This window comes from Megalobrama amblycephala, linkage group LG22 (genome assembly GCF_018812025.1).
Source record: "Megalobrama amblycephala isolate DHTTF-2021 linkage group LG22, ASM1881202v1, whole genome shotgun sequence".
Classification (NCBI taxonomy): Eukaryota; Metazoa; Chordata; class Actinopteri; order Cypriniformes; family Xenocyprididae; genus Megalobrama; species Megalobrama amblycephala.
The window spans coordinates 3,526,105-3,551,832 of NC_063065.1; the positions used below are offsets into that span (position 1 = coordinate 3,526,105).

The 25,728-nt window shown below is 38.6% G+C and overlaps 1 protein-coding gene and 1 long non-coding RNA gene across 2 annotated transcripts; both read left to right on the plus strand.

The window, feature by feature from the left end:
* Positions 1-284: 284 nt before the first annotated feature.
* On the plus strand, positions 285-1,501 carry LOC125258597 (zinc finger protein 271-like). The gene has a single exon (XM_048175547.1). It carries the CDS (start codon positions 285-287, stop codon positions 1,074-1,076), a length of 792 nt encoding a protein of 263 aa, XP_048031504.1. The 3' UTR covers positions 1,077-1,501.
* A 12,955-nt stretch (positions 1,502-14,456) lies between these two features.
* On the plus strand, positions 14,457-19,585 carry LOC125257897. Its single transcript, XR_007182472.1, has 3 exons — positions 14,457-16,304; positions 17,583-17,709; positions 18,350-19,585. It is a non-coding gene; the product is annotated as an uncharacterized LOC125257897 (long non-coding RNA).
* Positions 19,586-25,728: the final 6,143 nt, after the last annotated feature.

Consider the following 25,728-nt stretch of genomic DNA (forward strand, 5'->3'; position numbering starts at 1 on the left):
TTTCAATTTTATCACCTTTAACTTCATATTTCTCTCTTTAAATTATTTTGATTTACTGAAAATTAAATGACTTTTTTTCTTTCATTTCAGACCTGATGGAAGTGAAGGAGGAGAGTGAAGAACTGAGTGAAGTGGAGGAGGAACATCATGACAAACCTGGAGAAAAACCTTTGAGTCGCTCAAAGACTAAAAAGACATTTCTAAAGAAAAGAAGAGCCAAGAAATCTACAATCTGCACTCAGTGTGGAAAGAGTTTCTCAACCAAACAACATCTTGAGAATCACATGAGAGTTCATACAGGAGAGAAGCCGTTCACATGTGATCAGTGTGGAAAGAGTTTCAGTCAATCAGCAAACCTTAAAGCACACATGAGGATCCACACTGGAGAGAAGCCGTTCACATGTGATCAATGTGGGAACAGCTACAGTCAATCATCAAGCCTTAAAAAACACATAAGGATCCACACTGGAGAGAGACCGTTCACATGTCATCAATGTGACAAAACATTTCTAGGGTCATCAGCCCTGAAGAGACATCTGAGAGTTCATACAAAGGAGAAGCCATATTCATGTTCTGTGTGTGGAAAGAGTTTTTCACAGCTGAATAGTTTAAAAGAACATGAGAAAATTCATACTGGTGTGAGAGAGTACATGTGCTTTGAGTGTGAGAAGACTTTTACTACATGGAGCGATTTAAAAAAGCACCAGAGAATTCACACTGGAGAAAAACCTTTCAAGTGTTCACACTGTGAAAAGAGATTCAGTCGGTCAGAACATCTGAAAACACATGAGATGATCCACACTGGAGAAAAACCTTACAAGTGTTCACAGTGTAACAAGAGATTGAGTCGGTCAGAACATCTGAAAACACATGAGATGATCCACACTGGAGAGAAACCTTACAAGTGTTCACACTGTGACAAGAGATTCAGTCTGTCATCATATCTGAAAACACATGAGAGGATCCACACTGGAGAAAAACCTTACAAGTGTTCACACTGTGACAAGAGATTCAATAAGTCATTGCATCTGAAAGCACATGAGAGGATCCACACTGGAGAAGCGGCACACGTGTGATCAGTGTGGAAAGAGTTTCTCTTTTCTCTTATATTTGCAGACTATATGCACATATTGCCACATATGTTTAATATTTTTAAAATGGAAATGAAAAGTGGAAGAGCTGTGTTTTATAGTTCGTTTGGTAATACTATGCATGCAGTGAAGACTGTAACACTGCCTAAATAAGGCAGGCTACACAAATAAAGTTTGTTGTTTTCCCTCCTAGAACTGTTTGAATGAGTGCAGATACAACAAATAACCACAAAACAAAGAATAAATGCCAAACCAGAGTGTATTATACAAGATGAAACAGAAAAGCAATATATAAAAATGTATACAGTGGTGTGAAAAAGTGCTTGCCCCCTTCCTGATTTTATTTTTTTGCATGTTTGTCACACTTTAATGTTTAAGATCATCAAACTAATTTAAATATGAATCAATGATAACACAAGTAAGCACAACATGCAGTTTTTAATATGAAGGGGAAACAAAATCCAAACCCACATGGCCCTGTGTGAAAAATTGCATGCTCCCGCTGTTAAAACATAACTTAACTGTGGTTTATCACACATGAGTTCAGTTTCTCTAGCCACATCCAGGCCTGGTTACTGCCACATCTGTTCGCAATCAAGAAATCGCTTAAATAGGACCTGCCTGACAAAGTGAAGTAGACCAAAAGATCCTCAAAAGCTACACATCATGCTGAGATCCAAAGAAATTTAGGAACAAATGAGAAAGAAAGTAATTGAGATCTATAAATCTGGAAAAGGTTATAAAGCCATTTCTAAAGCTTTGGGACTCCAGCGAACCACAGTGAGAGCCATTATCCACAAATGGTGAAAACATGGAACAGTGGTGAACCTTGGATTTAGTTTTCCCTTTATAATAAAAACCTTTGTTTAAATACTGCATGTTGTGTTTGTTTGTGTTATCTTTGATTAATACTTAAATTTGTTTGATGATCTAAAACATTAAAGTAAAAAAAATTAAAAAATCAGGAAGGGGGCAAGCACTTTTTTCACACCACTGTATGTGTGTGTGCAAGATTGTCCTTTTAAGTCGTTTTGAGTTCGGGAGCACGTTGAACAGCACTGTCCTGTGATGAAGTCCAAGGCAAAATTATCCCACCAGGTTGGATATTTCCACAAGGATAAAAAACAGTTACAGACAAAAACTGAGAGTGAAAATGGAGCAATTGTGTTTAATTATCCAAAGAGAGCATTTTCAGTGTTTCAGTGAACGCCAGTAAGTCCACTTCTTTTATGGGAAATGTCATGATCCTGATTACATCATAGGGATTCCCTGAAGCATTGTGGTGGAACTATCGCGAGACAAAAAAAAGGAACACAAACACTTGACGGGGCAACAGAAAGACAGGGGAACACATTTATTCACAGACAGCTGGCATTATATTTCATGAGTTCACACTTACAAATAAGTCAGATAAATTAATTGGTAAATGTATTTGGCGTGCTGTCCGGGGAGAGGGCTCCGAGCTCGGTAATCGGCCCGAACACAGAGTACCCCCCCAAAAAGCAGAATGTTAGCTACGGACAGCAGCCAGGAACTGTAACTGTAAGCCCCCAAAAATATAGAAATAAGACTGATGTTTGCAAGGAGAAAGCTGTCTGCTGGATCGGGAGGGTTCTATCTGACAGGAGTTCAATACTCACAGCAAACCGATGAATATAAACCTCTTTGACCAGCAAACTAAGATAAGGTTTAGATGTTTTGGCTGGGGGCACCTGCAGCATCCGACGGGAGTTCAATACTTGCAGCGATCGGATGGGTAAAACCCACCAGCCAGAAAATCAAGAAGGAATGGCATCCGACGGGAGTTCATTACTCGTGGTGACTGGAAGGGTAGCTTCAGCTGAGGGGCCCCTTTAGGTGTCAGACGGGAGTTCAATACTCACTGCGATCGGATGGGTAAGCCCCCGCTGACGGTGGGGTGGACGTTTAGTAATTGGGGCAGGGCTCTTGCAGCATCCGACGGGAGTTCAATGCTCACTGCGATCAGACGGGTAAGCCCCTGGTGACGGTGGGGTGGACGTTTAGTAACTGGGGCGGGGCTCTTGCAGCGTCCGACGGGAGTTCAATACTCACTACGATCGGACGGGTAAGCCCCTGCTGACGGTGGGGTGGACGTTTAGTAACTGGGGCGGGGCTCTTGCAGCATCCGACGGGAGTTCAATACTCACTACGATCGGACGGGTAAGCCCCTGCTGACGGTGGGGAGGACGTATAGTAATTTTAGACTGGGGGGGTTCTAGCGGCGTCCAACGGGAGTTCAATACTCGCTGTGATCGGACGGGTAAGCCCCCCGCTGGCAGAGGGATTAATGTTTGGTAAGGGCTCTTGCGGCGTCCGACGGGAGTTCAATACTCGCAGCCATCGGACGGGCCCCTGCTGGCGTAAACGCAAAATGTTTAGCTATTTTCGACTGGAAGGGCTCTCATGCCGTCCGACGGGAGTTCAATACTTGCAGCGATCGGACGGGTAAGCCCAGTCATAGTTGAACGAGAATAGAAAATTTAAACTGTTTCTAAGGTTCTTATGGGAGCTCAAAACTCATGGTGTCAGATTGAAGTTTGACTGATGTTGTGGAAATTTTAAGAAAATTCTATATTTCCAAGTAACATCATGTTTTAAGTAGTGTGTTATGTATCCTTAGAGACACAAACCTTATCAGGGGGAGATACACCTGGGTGGGTTAGGTTAAACTTTGACTTAAAAGATATGGGTGGTCTTGGGTAAGACAGACCTATGATCTGTAATAGATACCCCTGACAGAGATATGATCTTTAACAGAACATCCTTAAGATATGGAAAAGAACATCTTTAAGTGGCATACGTGGAGGAACAAAGGGTCAGGAATGACTATATTTGGAAGGGAGAGTTTAACCTTGAAGAGTTAAGGGGAAGTATAAAGGTGCCCAGGAAAAGGAATGTGTTATTCTTGCACTCTGTGGTTTCCAAGTGAAGCTGTCATGACTGTTTGAATCTTTCTTGCAAGAAATAAAATGTTAAAAGGCTCTTGGGTCTGAGTTTGTTTCTTACGCAGTGAGTTGCTGTTGATTTTTGCCACAACACTGATTTGACTGGGTGGTTTGAATCATCTGTTTCACGAGTTCACATATCCATATAATTAAATAGAGTAAAGTTAGGCGTATTTGGCGTGCTGTCCGGGGAGAGGGCTCCGAGCTTGGAATTTTGGCCCGAACCCAGAGTACTCCCCCGGTGTGGTAAAAGTAGATAGAACTATAAGTGAGGAGATGGGGTGGAGGAGGGATGCTGATAAACTCTCATGTGAACAGAGGTAAGTCTGCTGAATTTATACCTCTTTACATCGGTTGAGTTGATTAACTGAATGCTCTGCACCTGTGCTAATTAGGTTAATTATCTGAACTTGCTCCTCCCGAATTTTGTTAATAAAACATCATTTCACGAGTTCACATATCCATATAATTAAATAGAGTAAAGTTTGGCATATTTGGCGTGCTGTCCGAGGAGAGGGCTCCGAGCTTGGAATTTTGGCCCGAACCCAGAGTACTCCCCCCAAAAAGCAAAAGAGCAAAAAAGGACAGCCGCCAGACTAAAGACCCCCAAAAGACGCAGAGAATTGGCGGACTGGCATTTCAAGAAGCCTGGTAGCTTGACCAGGAGAGCCCATGTTGCCACTGACAGGAGCGAATCACTGTACCAGGCGGACGGGCCCTACTAGCCGACAAACGATGGGTAGCTGAAATTTGGAACGACCGATCGGGAGGGCTCTTGTGACATCTGATAGGAGACCAATGCTCATTGTATCAGATGTGTAAAGCCCTACCGGCCGATAAATGTGGAGCAGTATGAGTTAAACCGTCTGAGCAGGGGGGGTCCGTGCTGCCTCTGACGGGATCGTGCATCGCCAGATAGACGGGCCCTACCGACCAATTGACGGGGAACGCGTGATTTGGAGCAGCCGATTGGGAGGGCTCTGGTTACGTCCGACAGGAGACCAGCTCAGTGTCAAACGAGTGAGCCCTACCAACCGAAAGACGAAAAAAAAAAGACGAGGGGCAACGTGGTTTAGGAATGACCAGCCAAAAGGGGCCCACTCAGCCTCTGCCGGGAGCGGCCCCCGGCAACAGGTGAGTGGGTTCCATTGGCTGATGGCGGGATGAAAGAAATTGGAATGCCTGGCCAGGAGAGCTCTCGCAGCATCCGATGGGAGACCAAGGCTCCAGGAGACCAATGCTCATGACATCAGACGGGTAAGCCTCGCTGGTAGACGGGCAGAAAGTAAAGCACAGAAGAACGACCAGGGAGGCTCTCGCGGCATCTGACGGGAGACCAAGGCTCCAGGAGACCAATGCTCAGGGCCTCGGACAGGTAAGCCTCGCCGGACGAGGAAGGAAGCACTGACCGGGAGGTTCTCGCGGCTTCAGATGGGAGACCAAGTCTCCAGGAAAGCAATGCTTGTGGCATCAGACGGGTAAGCCTCGTCGGACAGAGAAGGATAGGAAGATGGAAGCTGACAGGGAGGGCTCTCGCTGCATCCGACGGGAGATCAAGACTCACTGTGTCGGACGGGTAAGCCTCACTGGACGGAAAAAGTAAAAATGATGGAAACTGACTGGGAGGGCTCTCGCTGCATCCGACAGGAGATCAATACTCGTGGCATCGGATGGGTAAGCCTTGCCGGACAAAGAAGGAGAAAAGATGGAAACTGACCAGGAGGGCTCTCGCTGCATCCGACGGCAGATCAAGACTCACTGTGTCAGATGGGTAAGCCTCACTGGACGGAAAAAGTTAAAAAGATGGAAACTGACTGGGAAGGCTCTCGTTGCATCCGACGGGAGATCAATACTCATGGCATAGGATGGGTAAGCCTTGCCGGACAAAGGAGGAGAAAAGATGGAAACTGACTGGGAGGGCTCTCGCTGCATCCGACAGGAGATCAATACTCGTGGCATCGGATGGGTAAGCCTCGTCGGACAAAGGAGAAAAGATGGAAAATGACTTGGAGGGCTCTCGCAGCATCGGATGGGTAAGCCTCACTGGACGGAAAAAGTTAAAAAGATGGAAACTGACCGGGAGGGCTCTCGCCGCATCCGATGGGAAATCAAGACTCGCAGCACCGGATGGGTAAGCCTCGTCAGCGGTGGAGAGAAAGGTGTGTTTTTTTTTCTTTTTTTTCCTTCTCCTTCCTCCTCAGAAAACTGAGCTCCAGCAGAAGCAGAGGGGACATTACTGCTGCAGCAGAGGACAAATTTTGCTCCTATGGGAGTGGAGGGGACATCGTTGCAGCTGCAGTGGAAAGATCAGCCGGACAAACTGAACTCCTGCGAGAGCATGGAGATAACGTTGCTGCGCCGTGAAGGCAAGGTTTGCCAGGGAAGGAGCTCCTGCAGTGTAAGAACAGAGTGGGCTCTTGCAGAATCAGGTGAGAAGACGCTGCTGCAGCGAGACCATTTTAGTGGATTGATGGTGGTAATTGAGGTGGATATGGTGAGCTTGTAGGATTTAGTGAGAGAACAAGCTGAAGCTGAAGAATTTGGCTGGTAAGGGTTTGCGGAGCTTCTTTAACATGGAAGCGATTGGATTAGATAAGATATAGATCTTTAAAACCTCTGATGGCCAACGACTAGAGTGTTTGAATCTGATGCTCCGAGAGGCCTTTTGGGGCAGCTGTGGTTCCTTGCGGCTGTTGCTTCTGGCTTGCTTAGTTGTGGACACTTGATATTCAACAATGTTTTGATCTGCCTTCATTGTCTTCACTGCACACCATTGTATGCAAACTGAACTGTCCTGGATGATGACATCACTTTTCATCCAGAGCTGTTGTATAGATAAATTAACTATGAATAAGTAGTTTTATGATGGAATGAATCAATACTGGACTTACTTAAGCTGCACAATGGCACCATTTTCTTCTAGAGCTGCTGTGCAGCCAAAATTATATTACTATCACTATAAAGCGGCCCAGACACAGCCTGCATGTAAAAAGCTTTTTGATTTGATTTGACTTGATTTGGTTGCTGTCCTGTGCGTAACAAATATTTGGAAAAGTAAATAGGTTGGGTCAGGGTCCAGCTTTGGAGCCAGTGGCCTGAATTTCAGATCAAATCTGTGCTCTGATCTTGCTGGCGACCTTCATAAAGCAAACAAAACAAGATGACTGTAACAACAATTTAATAAAATAACACATAATACCGACATTTCATATTAGGTTTGCAGAGTGTATCGATACTAAAGCTTCAAAATACTGGCAATGCCATTGTATTGGTAGTATGTCGGTTTGGTAGTACCGTAAGGAATGTAGTATGTGTGGCAGGTACACTTCCAGACCTGCAAACTCCTCAGAGTAAAAAAGGTGACAGTGTCGCGGGGGGTGGGGGGTGCCCCAAGCTTGATTTTTTTTGTGATTTTAATATGCAAATTACACATTTCTGAGCGCGACTTAAAGATAATGACACATTTAATGTTTTTAAAATGATTTTATTTACAACATTGAAACGCAAGGTAGTGTTGTGACGCATGACACAAATAAAAAATAAAAGACTGACAGACATGAAAAACATTTATTTTTTTTGTCTCTTAGCTTGGATGAGTGTTTCACAAGCTCTCTTGCACCTGGCTGCATGTCGCTTTCTGGCCAGCGCCTCCTCTTCTGCCTTGGCTCTTCTTGCATCTCGTTGTCATGTAAGGGCCCTGTACATGTTAGACAGACATTTTAATTGCATTTTGTGTCTGTTAAGAGGCACAAAAACACTCGTTATGTTAATGCCCCCAAAACTGCCGTTTTAGCTGAGTGGAGCTCTGGGCATTAACTGGAATATCTCCGTGTTGCAAGCACCAATCCAGCTCGTTTTTTTCTATAGACAGTACTCGCAAAGGTGTAACGATCAAGATTAACTTAAAAATTCCCCGGAGTTGTCCTTTAATGTTACACTTACTCTCACATCAGCTATTGTGTAAAGTCACATTTAACTTCTTACTTACATCATGAATGACACCTTCGCACTCATGTGGACGCACAACAACTTAATATTCAGGGTAACGTTAGCTAAGAATTCGAGTAGTAGCCGTAACGTTATATCTCGGAACTCAGGGCAGAGCACCCGGCTAACGATAAGTCTAGCTAACGTCATAGGTATGATGACAATACAATATGCAAAAGCAGTAGCTGACGTTAATTGAATCAAGCAAACAAATAGCTGTTATTTTTGCTCCAAAAAGCTTGACTTACCTTGAATTTAACTGTCAATAAGCTTCTTTGCATCAGACTCGCGTGTAGCCATTCAATGACGATCTCTCAGTTGGCGCGGTGTGCTTCAAGATTCTGACGCAAGTGCTAAGATTCCGATTGGCCAAGAGAAAAGTGCTAAGATTCCGATTGGCCCAGAGAAATATCAATTATAAGAATTATCCAATAATGTTTTGCAATTCTAGCCCGCATGGCATGCAGATGAAGGGCGGCATGCAGATGAAGGGCATCTTCATCTGCATGCCCCCCCCCCAAAAAAACTCAACGGTTCTACGCGATTCACATAAATGACCCAAATGACCAAGAAAAAGGTGATTGTCACCTAAAAGTGACAAGTTTGCAGGTCTGCACTTCGTTTGAACGCGCATGCCTGCAAAATCTTTAAAAGAGACTGCCATTGCCTGTCTGCTGTGCCCAGTGTAGTAAATGTTTTGTAGCGTCTTATTGTTCCCCAATCTTGCAATAAGATAAAGTTGCACCTTTTTAAGATAAAGTTTCACTTCTGGAACAGGTGTAATTATTTATAAAAACATCTTTGCTAAGACGATTCAGACAAATGCAATTCCATTCATCAATGTAGCGGCTTTGCACTCGTTATTTTTATTTAGTTATTTTTTATTATTATTTATATATATTTTTAATGTATATATATAAACATTGTATTATGTTTTAGTACTGCTCTCCAGTCAAGATTTTTCATGCCAGAAAAATGCTGCTGATAGTTCGTGACATGAGCAAGAGCGTTGTTTTTGTTTAGTTTCTAAATGAATCTGTTTTGAACGAATTAGACGAGTCGCTGACTCACTAAGCGATTCATTATTATTTATTTATTTATTTATTTAATTATAATTGCAGTGCAAATGCATAAATTCCATGTAACTTGAGGCAGCTTCTGCTGAATGTACATTGCTGAATGCATTTACAATGATTGGTAACAAAAGCCTGTTCTCATTATTAATGAAGTATTAAGAGAAAAATCTGGTCCGTTTTATACATTTATGTAAATTCGGTCCATTTTGTATACAGCATGGTACCACGATACTTCAGCTATAGTATTATCTAATGGTATTAGATAATTTGTTAATAGAATTTAACACTTAAAACAGTTGCAGCTGATTGGAAAAATGTTTTTCCATGCATGTTTGAACTGACTACGGTGCATTTACCTTTCTGACCAGTAGACATCACCGGTGTGTGATGATTCGAGGGAAACCGAATCGTTTTCTCGAAGCGGTTCAATTGATTCAAAAAGCTTTGTTTCTCCCATCACTAGGAGGAACCCTCAACAGTTATTTTTATCAGTTATCTGAGTCTTAACATAAAATTATTTTATACAGATACAGTCGTGGAATTTATTTGAATCCATTAGTGAGAATGAATGAGTGTATGAAATTGTCTTACTGCGTCTCTTTAACGATAGTGAAGCTGGGTTTTGGTTACTTCAAACAGATACAAAACGATTAGAACTGAAAATTATATAGCGTTATATTTTATGTTTACCTCAGGACAGCGTTGACGTTAAGTTCTTATTAATTCTGCAACTGTGCGTGCGATCTGACTGCACATGATGTCCGAGCTGTTTGTACAGCGCTTTAGATTAGAAACGGCAAATCTGAAAACGGTTCAAAACCTATTTCTTGCGATCAAAAAATTGAGTATCCAGATAGCATAAACTGTGCTCATGATTTAGCGACCAAAGCGAAGCAAGTTCAACCAGGGAAAACGAAAAGGATTTGAGCTGTGTTTTTTTACGGTTTTGAGCCAGCAGGGTGGAGAGAGAAAGCTGGCCGACAATGAATCAGCGGCGCGGCTTGTTGAGAGCCTGTTGCAGCGGCCTGACTGTGGAGGAAGGCCCACTCCTTTGCGGGAAACTGGCAGCATTGCCCGAGACACGAGCTTGGCGTTTGAGGAGCTTTATTGTCCTTTTCTTTATGACCGGAAAGATTGAATGAGCTGGAGATGAGAAATACGGGGAAAAATATCATGGATATGTTGCCCGTGGTAGGCCTCAGCATGCTGGGCTGGTTTGTTTGGGCTGAGACCCGCGAGATAATGCAGAGGGATCGGCGGTGGTGCGGTGTGGAGGATTAGGCCAGAAAATTGAGCTAAGATTCCTCAAGGACGAGGAATTTTTCATCGGACAGACGGCGAGAGCTCGATTTTAGACCGGAACGTAGGGCGGGGCCTAATGCTGATAAACTCTCATGTGAACAGAGGTAAGTCTGCTGAATTTATACCTCTTTACATCGGTTGAGTTGATTAACTGAATGCTCTCCACCTTTGCTAATTAGGTTAATTATCTGAACTTGCTCCTCCCAAATTTTGTTAATAAAACATCATTTATCTCCCTCTGCTCACAGCCTTTTGCATTTATTTTTTTTTGTTATGTCCTGCCAAATCTCACCTTTTTTCGGTTTGTGACAGATGAGTTTAATTTGCTTTCAAGGACTGTTTTGTTTTCTTTGTATCCATCAATTAAAATCAGAATTTCTTCATGACTGAAATTTTTCTTCCTGTTTGGTTTCTCCTCCATGTGTGGGATAGATATTTTCAATTAAAAGTGTAATGTTTTGAGTTCGATAAAGTTTGCTTTAATGTCTTTTTTAACTTTCAGTTTAGGCCAGTCAAGAATGAGTTTGAAATTACACACTGTTCATACTATTTACTGTTTACCTATTAGAAGGCTTATGGGTTAAGAAAAATAGACGTCATTCTATGCGACAACGCATTACTTTACGGAGAGCTTACGACCTACTAGCTACGTTCTGCCTTAAAGGGTTAGTTCACCCAAAAATGAAAATTCTGTCATTTATTACTTACCTTCGTGCCGTTCCACACCCGTAAGACCTTCGTTAATCTTCAGAACACAAATTAAAATATTTTAGTTGAAATCCGATGGCTCCGTGAGGCCTACATAGGGAACAATGTACACTTCCTCTCTCAAGATCCATAAAGGTACTAAAAACATATTTAAATCAGTTCATGTGAGTACAGTGGTTCAATATTAATATTATAAAGCAGCGAGAATATTTTTGGAGCACCAAAAAATCTAAATAACGACTTATTTAGTGATGGCTGATTTCAAAACACTGCTTCATGAAGCATCGGAGCATAAATGAATCAGTGAGTCTAGATATAAAAAAGGCCAGGAATGCAAAAACAAAGATGTATGGACAGATGCTGGTGGAAGGGACGCAATTATAAAGGCATTCACTGCTCATAGTATTAGTAAAAAAGGAAAAGTCAACAAAGAAACATGGTCAAACCTGGCAATGGATGTTTTAAAAATGACAAATGATAAACTATGAAAATGGTTAATGACAATATGGAACAGCAACAGGCAAGGTATATGTACTGAAGTACTTTGTAAAGGTAAGAGACAGTGTTAAATTGCTTTGATACTGTTTCCATAATTCATGTTATCTAAGTGTTTTTCTATGACAGCTGTGTTTTATGCATTACCTTTAATTCAGTAAGAATTATTGAAAATAAATTGCAATCATTGTTTGCCACTGAAAAGATTGTTAAATTTACTACACTACTATGCACTGAAGAAAGCATTGAGCTGAAACGTTTGTGTTTTATTTTATTAGTGACAAATGTAAAATAAAAATACTTAATTTTGTGATGTGGATCATCGTCTACAAAACCTTACTACACAGAAATTAAATGTAATCATGATCGTGTGTTATTAAATAAAATTGAATAATCTTGTTGAGAAACGTGAGACAAATATATGTGTAAAAAAAGAATGTAATAAGAGCGATTTCAGGTGTTAAAATGACTAGGGGTATTACGGGTGTGGTGAGATTGAATTTGTTGATTTCATTTATTTGATTAAAAATACAAAAAGGAAAAAAACATGCACAGCACAGTTTTGTCCAGAACTTATCGACATCCTCATGAACAGCTACATGAGTATTTTCCCCCTCTGGAGTGGTGTGCTTCTTGGAGATCTTAGCCGGTTTTCTGAAGTCAGCACAGCTACAGTCAGCCAACAATCCAAAACCAGGGAAACTAACTGCCATGTGGAAGAGTGGTTTTGGATTGTTAAACACAGAATCCTTCAAACTAAGAAGTTCCTGCGTCCTGCTGACTTCATCCACAAAATGTATGGATCCCCACAAGGCAGATTCAGAGAACACATCATTAACAACAGTCTGATACTGCCTTGTAGGGATCCACAACCAAAACAAAACTTCTTCAGCCAGAAAGAAAAAAAAACATCTCGAAAACATAAAAAACAAAGGACAAAATACTTTGACCCACCTTATGTATTGCCACAGCCATCAAGTCCAGAAAGCAAAGGCATCAGCAGCAATACCAGCCAGATGGAAACCACCACACTGATTCCAGACAAACCAATGGACCTGTCAACTACATCAAAACATGAGCCAAAATACATTACTGAGCCCCATAAAACAGAACAAACATCTGAGGACATTGCTGATGAGGTATTACTTCAGTTTATTATATTTTGTAAAATAATCTTAATGCATTTAACATATTTCTTTAAAATAAATTAATTGCAGATCGAATACCTTTGGTCCAAAAAAGACTGTGAATTGGTGGTTGCTGTTGTGTCATCGGCAGAAAAGATGAGCAGGTACACCGTCCGTCACTCAGAGTTCAAAACTGCACAAGTGGCTTGTGGGAGAGGCAAGAACATTCATGAGCTATTATTATTTAAAATTGGCATGATTTAAATATGCCAAAGTATACCATAAATATTGTAAACATCTGGAACGCAGTCAGTTCCCTTTACAGGACAGTAGCATTTACCTCATCGATGTCTTTACTGCTCAAGTGATCATGACCAGAGACAGAGATGCAGTATGCAGACAGAGCCTATGGAAGGTATCATTGTATTGTTATATACATTAAAGATATGAAACCACAACACATGTTTAAAAATATTTACTAATGTGAAATTATCAAACATTTCAGGTGGACTTCACAAAATACCAAGCAATTATCAGTTTCCTGAATGTGAATGATAACCACTGGAAGTTTTTGGTGAACGCTTTCAAAATACCAATAAGTTCTTTTTCATGGATATGTGGTCAAAGCTGAACTATAATTTGAAATGGGTTTCTCTCTTTTGTCCAGTATCTACATGCATCTTCCAGTCAGGTTCTTCTTATTGACCCACAAGAAACTGATGAGGAAAAGGACTCTAAGCAAGCTGCTATCAGATTTTGGTAAAAAACAATGCTAAAATTACTCTAATTATTTCCAATTACTTTAACTGTATTTACCCCTAACTGTTTCATATATTTATCAAAGTGAATACTTCAAAATGAGGTTTGGCAAAAAAGAGTGGGTGGAGATTGAGTGGAGAGGGGCCACAATTAAACACACAATCCAGCAGGATTCATACAGCTGTGGTGTATTTGTTATGCAGGTATTTTTCTCAAATGATAAGTAAAACCTATAGTTAAGACACTAATTACAATTAGTAAATTAATAAATATATAATTTTGTTTTTGTTTTTTAGATTGAATGTCATGCGTGCAAACACTGGTTTCATGTGAAATGCCTAAACATGAAACCTCCCGAATTTGAGAAGGCAAAAAATACTAACTGGGCTTGCAATTTTTGCTAATTTTTATTTTTATTTTTTTTTTTTCCCAACATTTTTTGCTTTTCCTTGGTTACTTTCTTTTCAACTTGTAACAACTAAAAAAGATTGAAAGTTTTATGTGTCTGAATCTTTTATCCACATCCATGACATCTACAATAGTCAACATTTGAAGTGGATCAAAACCTTTCATCAAAGTTGTCCTAAAAACCTTCTTGGACTACTTAGTTCTTAGGACAACTTTGATTAACTTTTTTGATCCACTTCAAATGTTGACTACTATATATGTTCCAAATTATTATGCAAGTATATCAGTATTTCAGTAAAATAAAAATTCAGATTTTACTTTTTCAAATAAAGTCATTATTTGTTAGTCACATTTCTCAGGGAATATGGGAAGGAAGAAAGATTTTCCTAAAGATGAAATGCATTAAAGGGATAGTTCACCCAAAAATTAAAGCATAGGCTTCAATGAGAGCTAGACATCACTGCCGCTGTCAGAGCGCGATCAGACCTCACTAACCGAGTGCTGAACGCAGTTGGACATAGTGGTGTATTAAGAGGTAAAAAATGATATAAATACTGTTTGGTTTCTCGCACAAACCGATCGTTTCGTGTCTTAGGACATCAATGTGTCGTCACGAGCCGCAGGGTTTAATTTGGACTTGTCTATAGTTTATTTGACTCTTATATATGGAGTTCCCACTAACATGCATTATACGACTGACAGACTGCAACAGTTGCAGTTAAAAATCATCATTTGTGTTCTACTGAAGAAACAAAGTCACCTACATCTTGGATGCGCTGGGGGTAAGCAGATAAACATCAAATTTTCATTTTTGGGTGAACTATCCCTTTAAAGAGTACAATGTCTTGCAAAAGGAATGACAGTGCCTTTTTATAGCTGCATGCCCTTTTAATGCAACAGGAGTTAGAGCTGATTCATGATTCACGACAGGAGAGTGAGTCGACCGCAGAACATTTGTTTTTTTTAAGTGAAATGTAAAGGCGCCTATTTGCAACCCAGTCTCACGGCAGTTTGTGACATAGTCACGAAATGTAATCTATTGATTTGTGTTCGTGGACACGAATTTCCCTTTTTTTCCGTGTCACTCAGCACGACTTTCGATCTAATGTATTTCAATAGGAAGCATCTTTCGTGTCTGCACCACGTTTTTCTTTCTGCCACTCAGAAGCATTGTTTTTTTTCATTTGTTATTCATTTTTAAACTTTAAGCACTACATTACTCAACATTTAACCAGGAGATTTGATCCTTGTTTTTATTGCTTTATATTCTGTAGGCTATAACCTTTGTGCTTCGGTTTCTTTTCTGAGAAATGCCGTTTTTCAATCTATTTGGTGTGTCAAATCGGACAGTAAACTAAATATTACAGTACCCATGAGCCTTATCTACTTTTACTATGTTGAAGACGTAAGCTAAAACTTCCTGATGCCGATTCTCTTTTAATGATATCCTCATCTTTCTTTCAACACATAAACACGAAAGTGTGCTTGATAATTCAACAATACGATGTTCATGACCATCAGTTTTATTTGATTCTCCTTCTATTGTGAGAACGGGGGGTTTAGTTGTGGTTATTAATTAAATTAAAATAAAATAAAAAATAAATTAATTAGTGGACGCCCGCATTACCCGTGAGCCTCAGCATCCGTTGCTATGGAGACGGAGCCAGTCCACTTCGCGATTGGGTGATTTCTGCAGGCCGCGAATTCTCCGTCATTGCGCTCGAACCACTTTCCAGGTAAGCCACGAGACTTGAATGTAATGATCAAATTTGTTTAAATGTTATAATTGATGCTTTTCTTTTCCATTAGACTCACGTGGTTTACATGTTAGAGCAATGAATTAAAGGCCGACCAATGGTTTCCATATTAACAGTAAAAAAAAAGACACGCCTTTTGTGCAGTCATACAGAAAATGGGAAAAACGTGAATTTTATTATGTATTTTTAAGAAAATTGGTATCTCTCACTATCGGGGTACACATTTTAAAACTTTTTTCATCATATTTAGCCTTCACTACATAATGAACAATTTCTATTCTCCTGCAGATCCTGTCAAACTTCACCTTCACCCTATAGATACACCTGATTTCCAAAACCCAAAGGCACTTTTAAGAGCCAACCTCTGTCTATCTTCATCATTTTCTATCTCTGTCCATCTATTTCACCATCTATATTTCTATCCATCTCTTCAATCTCTATCTGTCATCTATCTCAATTTCTCTATTTCTCAATATCTTTCCTCTCTTTCTGTCTTTGTCAGTCAGTCTGTCTGTCTGTCTCTGTCTGTGTTGCAGTGGCCACCAGACATATCCTTGACTCACAGGACCAAGAGGGGAGACGCATGGCTCTTGAACTGAAACATGACCACGTTCTAGCTGAAGCCAGGGTTAGAGTTTTTATCTTTACCTCAATCATTTTAATCTTGAACATACAGATGAGGGACAAATTGAAGTAAAAACATAATGAATGTGGAAGGATGAGTGTATTAGATTTCAGACAGGTACACTCCCGTTCAAAAGTTTGGGATCACTAAGATTTTTAATGTTTTTAAAAGAAGTTTCGTCTGCTCACCAAGGCTACATTTATTTAATTAAAAATTCAGTAAAAACAGTAATATTGTGAAGTATTATTACAATTTAAAATAACTGTGTACTATTTAAATATATTTTACAAAGTAATTTATTCCTGTGATGCAAAGCTGAATTTTCAGCATCGTGACTCCAGTCTTCAGTGTCTCATGATCCTTCAGAAATCATTCTAATATGCTGATCTGCTGCTCAATAAACATTTATGATTTATATTTTCAATGTTGAAAACAGTTGTGTACTTTTTTTTCAGGATTCCTTGATGAATAGAAAGTTGAAAAGAACAGCATTTATCTGAAATACAAAGCTTCTGTAGCATTATACACTACCGTTCAAAAGTTTGGGGTCAGTAAGAATTTTTATTTTTATTTTTTTGAAAAGAAATTAAAGAAATGAATACTTTTATTCAGCAAGGATGCATTAAATCAATCAAAAGTGGCAGTAAAGACATTTATAATGTTACAAAAGATTTGATTTCAGATAAACACTGTTCTTTTGAACTTTCTATTCATCAAATAATCCTGAAAAAAAATATTGTACACAAATATTTTGTACAATTGTACACATTAAATGTTTCTTGAGCAGCAAATCAGCATATTAGAATGATTTCTGAAGGATCATGTGACACTGAAGACTGGAGTAATGATGCTGAAAATTCAGCTTTGCATCACAGGAATAAATTACTTTGTGAATTATATTCAAATAGAAAACAGTTATTTTAAATTGTAATAATATTTCACAATATTACTGTTTTTACTGTATTTTTAATTAAATAAATGCAGCCTTGGTGAGCAGACGAAACTTCTTTTAAAAACATTAAAAATCTTAGTGATCCCAAACTTTTGAACGGTAGTGTATATTGCATGATGCAGTTAAGCAATTAACATCCTATCATGCTCTGTGGCATATGTAAATGAGGGAATATTTAGTTACAGAGACTTCTATGCCAAGGCTCATTCAAGCCAGTAACACCTCACTAACACACTATGTTGTGTTTTCTTTTCACTAGTTACATTTCTTTTGGTTCCAGTACGTTTAACATCATCAGTCTTACAAGAAATATTCACTCCAACACACAGAGAGCAGCTGTGGAGAGGAAACGGTCAGGCTCTGGAGGAGACCCTCCACGGACCTCTGAAAGGGTCTTTGTAGGTCGTGGCAAGCCGAGGGGAAGGCGAAGAGGGCGACGCCAAGCCTCAGCTACAGGTTATATGTGAATTATTTGACGTTTGTTGGTTTTGAATCCGATGGCTCAGTGAGGCCTGCATTCAAATCAATGACACTTCCTCTAATTAAATTACATAATAAATTAATATTATAAAGTGACAAGAACACTTTTTGTGCACTAAAAAAATAAATAAATAAATAATGACTTTTCGACAGTAGTGATGGGCTGATTTCAAAACACTGATTACGAATCGAATCAGTGACTCAGAGGATCAATGTCACGTGATTTCAGCAGTTTAGCGGTTTGATAGGAGATCCGAGTCACTGATTCGATTCATAAAACTCTGAAGCAGTGTTGTTGAAAAGTTTTTTTTTTTTTTTGCACACAATAATTCTTGTGGCTTTATAATATTAATATTGAATCACTGTACTCACATGAACTGATTTAAATATGTTTTTAGTACATTAATGGATCTTGAGAGAGGAAATGTCATTGATTTGAAAGCAGGCCTTACCATTGGATTCAATCAAAATATCTTAATTAGTGTTCTGAAGATGAACGAAGGTCTTACAGGTGTGGAACGACATGAGGGAGAGTAATAAATGACAGAATTTTAATTTTTGGGTGAACTAACCCCTTTATTTATAAGAAATTGACAGGATTTTTGTTACATTTTAGATTTCTTCTGTTGGGGGCCATGACACAAAACGTGTCACATGGAACATCCTTTCCCGCAATTTCCATGATGATGTTGGGAGGAGGATCAACTGGAAGTGTGTGAATGGAAAAAAAGCATTCAACCAGATGGAATCCAAGAAGTTCCTCCTGTGTAAGTAAATGTAATAAATATTGCCTGGCTAAAAAATAAGCAATTTTTTTTTTTTTTTTGCCAACAACTTTTTTTTTTGTTCAAAATGTATGTAACGAGCGAGTTCATATTGGGACTGTTTCAGACTGGTTCTGGTCGGCAGCGCTGCTAGAGCGCAGTATCTGTGTGACTCGTCATAGACATAAACAGAGAGAAGTAGCTCCGGCTATAATGTTCTTCTGCAAGACGCAGGCAGTTCTGTTTATTAACCGCTAGAGAGCCAAAAGTTACATAGTGTACCTATAAATGTCAGATAGTACACTTTTGTTTTAAAGGCAGTGGTTGTGTGTATCCTTTTAAAAAAAAACTGGTAGCTTCAATGTGAATGAAATTTTTAAATGAAAATCTGCTTGTGTATTACAGGTGCTGTGTACATAATCTATAGTAATTCAATAACCTGTCATATTTAAAAAGTCTATATCTTCTCTACAAACAATGATAATGTTAAAATGTTTAATTAATGTTTAAAATATTATTTAAAAGCCTGTTAATGTTTAATAACTGGTTTTCTGCTCATATCGGTCGATGTTTGATTGATAAACTGGGAAATGCTGTTGTTATGTGACGACAGTTTCATCCATTTTGCAAACTTGTATGTCTATTACAAGGTTATCCGGTTAGCGTTAATAGCAAATTATTGAGGCTTTCTGTTCAATCTTTAATAACACGATGCTTCCGTAACGCTTCTGTATTCATTGTTGTTCACAGAGAGAGCGTTTTTAAATGGTGCATAAAATATAATAGTTTGGCTTGGCTTGACACACAGTCTAATGGTCTAACGAAATATACATTTTAAACCTCTTTTAACTGTTGGTTCCTGGGAGGTCACATGATCTTATTCTTTGTGTCATAATTCTTGGACTAAGTGTGCACAGAGCGCCCCACACAGTAGTCTGTGTATACAGCGTTAATTTGATGACAACGGCGCGTTTTGGGTAAAAATTGAATAAATATTACTCCTCTATATAGAAAATTGACATAAACGTATGAGAATCCATCAATATTTCTCCAAATGTGCATGCTTTTAAGCTAAAAGCCCTGATGGATGTTATTTTGTGGAGTTTTTTCATGATGATCGTACAGAGTTTTTTTTCTCAATGGCTGAAGCTGACGCTCATATTTCAATGAAAAGGTAACGACTCCGTTTCTCATATTCATAACTCCCGACACATATTAACAAATAACGGTCACTATATGATGTTGAGAGTAAAATAAAGATTAAAAATTGAAGCTCGAGTCTTAGATCTTTTTAATGATGTATAGTTGTCACGATATCCTTTTGGAGTACCCTGGTTGGCCACCAGAGGGCACTCCAGCACGGACTACGTCACCAGTTTTCACTTCATTTCCCATAATTCACCCCTTGGACTTATCAGCCTCATGTCATTGCACTCAGGTGTTTTGTGTTTGCTCATTAGTTCTGTCTATTTAGTTTCAGTGTTTTTTGCCTGTGTTTGTGGTTCGTTGTTTACGGTTTTGTGCACTTTGTTTCTGGTTTCTGTTTTTGTGGACTGTTTATTCCCTGGACTTACATCATTAAACTGCACGTGGATCTTATTTCGTGTCTGTGCACTCCGTGACAATAGTTTGTCAAGGTAATTACATTAAATCTAACAGTAAATTTGATCTAATTTAAACAAAGAAGCTTTGGTGCGTCGACACACCAGTGACGGTTAACAGTTTGTGAATGACTCATAATTGTATCCTAATTTAGTTACTTGGTGTTTGGTAACGAAGGGCCTACTTTGCATCAGCAACACTGACTCAATGACAAACAAGTCATTCATAAGAAGACAACTGATGGCACCTGTATTCATAGCAACTAGAATCTAACTAATTAATCATTTGATTGCTAATCTTAAATAAAGGGGGCTGCTGCTCTGTATTATAGTCTTCAAAATCATTATGTAAACTTGTAAGTTATTTAGCAAAAGAATACTAAAACAAACACCAAAACCTAACATAAAACTGGTAAATATTATAGAAATTTATATGGAAAAAAAAAAAAGTAATGGGACGATGGCAACCATGCACGTTTCTTACTGTTGACTGCTGTGTTCCATATGGATTAATTTCTGCTGGTCTCAGTAAGTCTGGGCAAACTACTAAGTAAGCACCAATCAGAGGCTGCAATTTTAAGATGTCATCATCTAGCCTTATTAAAGCATTTTAAAACTACAAAAATACAAAACACTAAAGTATTTTGAACAAAATTTGAAGCCATTTTCATCCACCCTATCAAATACAAATTACAAAACCTATTTTATGATTGAAGTTCATGCATCATAAACACTGCCCATCCCTGTTCGTTTTGACCTCCACTAGTGGCGCTGTTTTCGACACTCTCAAAACTTTGAATCTTTTCCTGAAACAATGAGGGGAAAGCTTCGGTGCTTCATGAGGCTTTATTTGCCCATCACTATCCTCCACCTGTTTACAAACTAACTACTTTTCATCAATCAATCGAGTAACAGGTCGACTGGTTCCCTCATCTATGAATCCCAAGCGTACTCCTATAGTCTGCGGGGGATTTGTTAACCTCCTCCTTCTCCTTGGTGGCCTTTGATTCGTTTCATTTCTGAATTCATGCAACCTACAAGTACAAATTTTGTTTTAGAATATCACTATTATTAAAAGCAGTAACCCTTCAGTTACATTCACATGATTGAACATTTCTTTTAGCACAGCCGTCTTCACTTAAAAGTGATCATCTGCCGAGTGCTGCCAATCAAGTGACTTCCCCACCCCTTTTAAGACTTTTTTTTTTTTTTAAAGTCTAGCAAAAAATCTAAAAAATTATTGGACAATTATCCTTATCTAGACACCCACACTGATCTACATTTAATTAATACAGATCAGTGCACTCACTAGTAATTCAGTTAGCTAACGCTACTTTCAGTTGAAAGTATTTGCTAACACTGCGCATGCAACATGTACATGTTCAATCGTAATTAACATAATTCACGGCTGGGTTATACATAAAGTATCTCTCTTGCAAATATTCTTATGAATACTTTATATATTTATATTATTTTACAGTAACTCGAAATTACCTTTCAATGAGACTGCCTTCATGGTCATCATTTGCCAGAGTTGCAATGAATCTATCAAAGTTGGCATTAATTTGTGATCTTAAATTTATTAAACGTGTTCTGTACCTCTGATCCGACATTTTTTGTTTTTCCTTAAACAGGATGTGACGCTGATCTTCTACTGCGTGTTGCTAGCTGTGCTCTGTGCAGATCACGTTTTCCCATCAGCCTGTTTGACGTTGTCACGGTTTAGGTGGTGGAAAGATGAGAACTCAATTGCAGTGAGGATGGGTTTCTTTATTTAAAGTAAAAAGTAAAACAAAAACAAACAAAACTACCCCGAGGGGGAAAACAGACTTGTGGTGGGGTTTCCCAGAGTCACGTAAAACATTTCGCCTGTAATTATATTTGTGTTTTTTTTTTTTATATATATATATATATATAAACTAATTAATACATATCTAATACATATCTAAAATAGATAATACCTATTATCTTAAAACTTTATAATATATATTAAAACTTATATAATTAACTATGTACATCGCATGAAACCCAGAGGCTAGAAATGCATTAATTAAATCTTTCTAAATAAATAAATCTTTATAAATTATTCATAAATTAATGTACTACTAACCAGGGACATATTTACAAATATGCTAATGTGCAATACAGTCAACATCACACAAAGACAAGCTAAAAGTAAAAATTTACCAACTAGATGGCTTATACCAAAACACAGAACCTACAACTACTGTTGGAAAATGTATACTTCAGTATTACCACAGTCTATGGATGAACTACAGACTGCAGGAACTTAATATCTACAACACGCTCCAGCACCTGACGCCTCTTACGAACCTGCTCTCTGTGTGCAGACATTTGCTGGCCACAATGTAAATGGTTTATGTTTACTTTGCTGGCACTCAAGAAATATGCTTCTGTACAATTTCTGTGGACAAAACTTTGTTGATGCTCTCCAATTCTCTGATGGATATGCCTCCAATCTCTCATTCCAACAATAAATGAATTGCCATGATCACAGGGCTTGGTATAGGCAATACAAACTGAACAATATAATGTCTCCTCACAGTATGGCAGCCACTTCCGATTTGTGCCATCCTCACACTGAAATACTTTCTTCACAACTGCATTTTTGGACGTTTACCTGATGGTACATGAAAAACAAGTCATGATCTGTTGATTTAGGCCGTGTGAACCAGTCAACATTTGACTTTTCTAGGGGGTTTCCTGTGTGCTCTCTCTGTCCTGCGTGCTCTCAAATTCAATTCACTTGAGCTTTATTAGCATGACTGTGAATCACAATATTGCCAAAGTATTAACATATGATATATAAATAATAAAATAAACAAACAAACAAAACATATGATGATACCAAGATGGATGAAGATGGATTTCTGCTATTCAGCTGCTGTGGAGTGGCAGAAAGGGAAAAAGCCAAAACATGGCTGGCCAGTGTATGCTGCCTCCATCAAGTTTGTGAGCAGTAAGTAGACCTATCTAATACATTTTATTTTAATATATATATATTTTTAAATATTTTGTCAGGTCCAATAAATAATGTTAAGCTGTTGTGGTATGTAATTTTGGCAGTTGTGTAACTACCATTGCACAATAATATGCGCAAGAATTAAGTGCACTAAATTTAAAATATTGTTTAATTTGCTTTAAAGTGCCTTAATCTGATTCTCCCTCTTTGAATCATTTTTCAGGCAATAGATATCATAGTAATGCTAAGATTAAGGAATTGGAGTTGCAGTTGGAGTCTGATCAAAGGGACAAGCCACTGCCTAAGAAACGGGCCTCAGTCCCGCCATTGAGTTGTACAGATTCAGATGAAACTGATGTTGACAATACACTGGTAAGACTGTTTGTGTTACTCTGACACTAAGGCCCAGTTTCACAGACAGGATTAGGCCTAGGTTCAATGAGAGCATTTAAGTATCTTTTATAAACATTAACAAGAGAAAAGAAATTACTGGTGTGCATCTTGAGACAGAACAATGGCACTGACATATTTTAAGATATGTCGTGTAAGTTACTTTCAGTTGAAACAGCTTAAACATGCATTTTAGATTAGGACTAGCAAATGAATTTCATGCATATAATCACACACAATTTACTTTACATGACGATAATACTTTTGAAGTATTACTTAACATGTAGTAAGGACATATTTGAAGGACCCAAATTTCATGTGATAAGCAAAAATTAAGTAGTAATCAAAAACTTAGCAACCCATATATAATTTAGTTGTGTCCCAAATGATGTACTATACACTATGCACTTATACACTATGTACTTGTGCACTCATCCATGTAGTGCGTGAATTGTATAAGATTATTATGTCATTTAATAACGGAGTCCGATCCTCCCTTCCCCTCCACTATGTAATTAAAGCTGTGATGGTTGAGTGCATGAAGTGTCCAACATTCCACACTTAGTTCATCATCCGGGTATTTAAGGTGCACTTTTTTCTTTTTGGAATATTCTGTGTGAACGCACTACTCACACTATTTATACTTAAACGTCACAGAATAGTGCATAATTACATGAATTGGGACACACCTTTTGTGTAGTAATGCACTTCATCTATTAAGTTTTTTTTGTAATTCATCTATTAAATGTTAAAATCTGGTGTTACTACTTAATACTTCTATCCTCATTAATTATGGCACTTAATGATAATAAACAAATATCAGTAAACAATTGTCATATTTCGTGTGGATATTGGGGGTTGAATTCATCTTTATTGCACTATTTTAGCATTTTATAACTGTAAAACCAGCATTTATTAAACAGTTACTAGCTTCCCCTTCCTTTCTCAGAATTGTTTTTATCTCACAACTCTAATTTTGACACACAGTTGTGACTATATATCATGCCATTCTGAGGGGGAAAAAAGTCTGAATTGAGAGTAGGGCTGGACGATTATGACCTAAAATCAAAACCTTAATTATTTGAACATTTTACCATTTTACAAGGTTTGCACTGTAAATATGCTTGACTATTAAAGGGGGGAATTTTTTTTCCTATTGAAAGAGTGATCTGACATAACAGCTCACTTTCAGCAGTTATTTTATCTATGGTTCATAACATTTCAGATAAATTAGCACAGTACCAGTACATAATCAGAGATTGTGTGCTAATTAGTAGGCTATGTTTTGCAGGAGTTCCGTGGTCATGTCTTTATCCCGCTCCCGCCCACACACCAGTTTCTTAATTTGAGGTTAAAAGTTTTGCTGTTTTAATTGTACCAGTAGTTAAGATTTTACTGAACACCACAATGTCATTAATTTCAGATACCTGGCAACTGGTGACTCCTACACCACCATTGCTTCTAGTTACAGAGTGGGCATCTCCACTGTGGAGGTATTGTGCCAGATGTGTCCAAGGCCATTTGGGACAGCCTGGTGGATGACTTTCTGCCTGTACCAAAGACTGCTGATTGGCAGGAGATTGCCATGGGCTTCAAGGAGAGGTGGAACTTCCCTAACTGTGTGGGTGCAATGGATGGGAAGAATGTGGTAATCCAGGCACCACATAATTCAGGTTCCCAATATTTTAATTACAAGGGAACATACTCTTGTACTTCTGGCAGTTGTGGATGTCGGAACAGTGATGGAGGAACCCTTGCTGCCTCTGCTTTTGGATAAGCCCTGCGGGAAGAGAAGCTGCATCTCATATATATATATATATATATATATATATATATATATATATATATATATATAGTATCAAGTAATTAGTTTTATCTTGGGTCTCGAGTTAACTCTGAACAGAAATAGTGTCTGGTTTTTACTTTACTTGCTGCATCAAATTTTGACATAATTGCTTTTTTCACTGTCTGATGCCTTGTTTTCACATTTTTGTATAGAATTATGTTACATTTTTAAATATTTTATTATTGGTTTACATTCAGTTGTAGTCTGTATCTAGTCTTATCTTCTCATTTTATCACAAGGAGGAATGTGCTGAGGCCCTATCCTGGAAGAAACCTCTCCCAATCAAAGAGGATCTTCAACTACCGCCTTTCACGAGCCCGAAGAGTTGTTGAGAATGCCTTTGGGATTCTTGCTGCACAATGGAGAATCTACCACCGGCTGATTGGAGTGAGCCCTGCAAATGTGGATGCC

What these genes read in the sequence shown, in the direction of transcription:
- LOC125258597 (XM_048175547.1), top strand. Translation starts at nt 285, where the DNA reads ATGAGAGTTCATACAGGAGAGAAGCCGTTCACATGTGATCAGTGTGGA.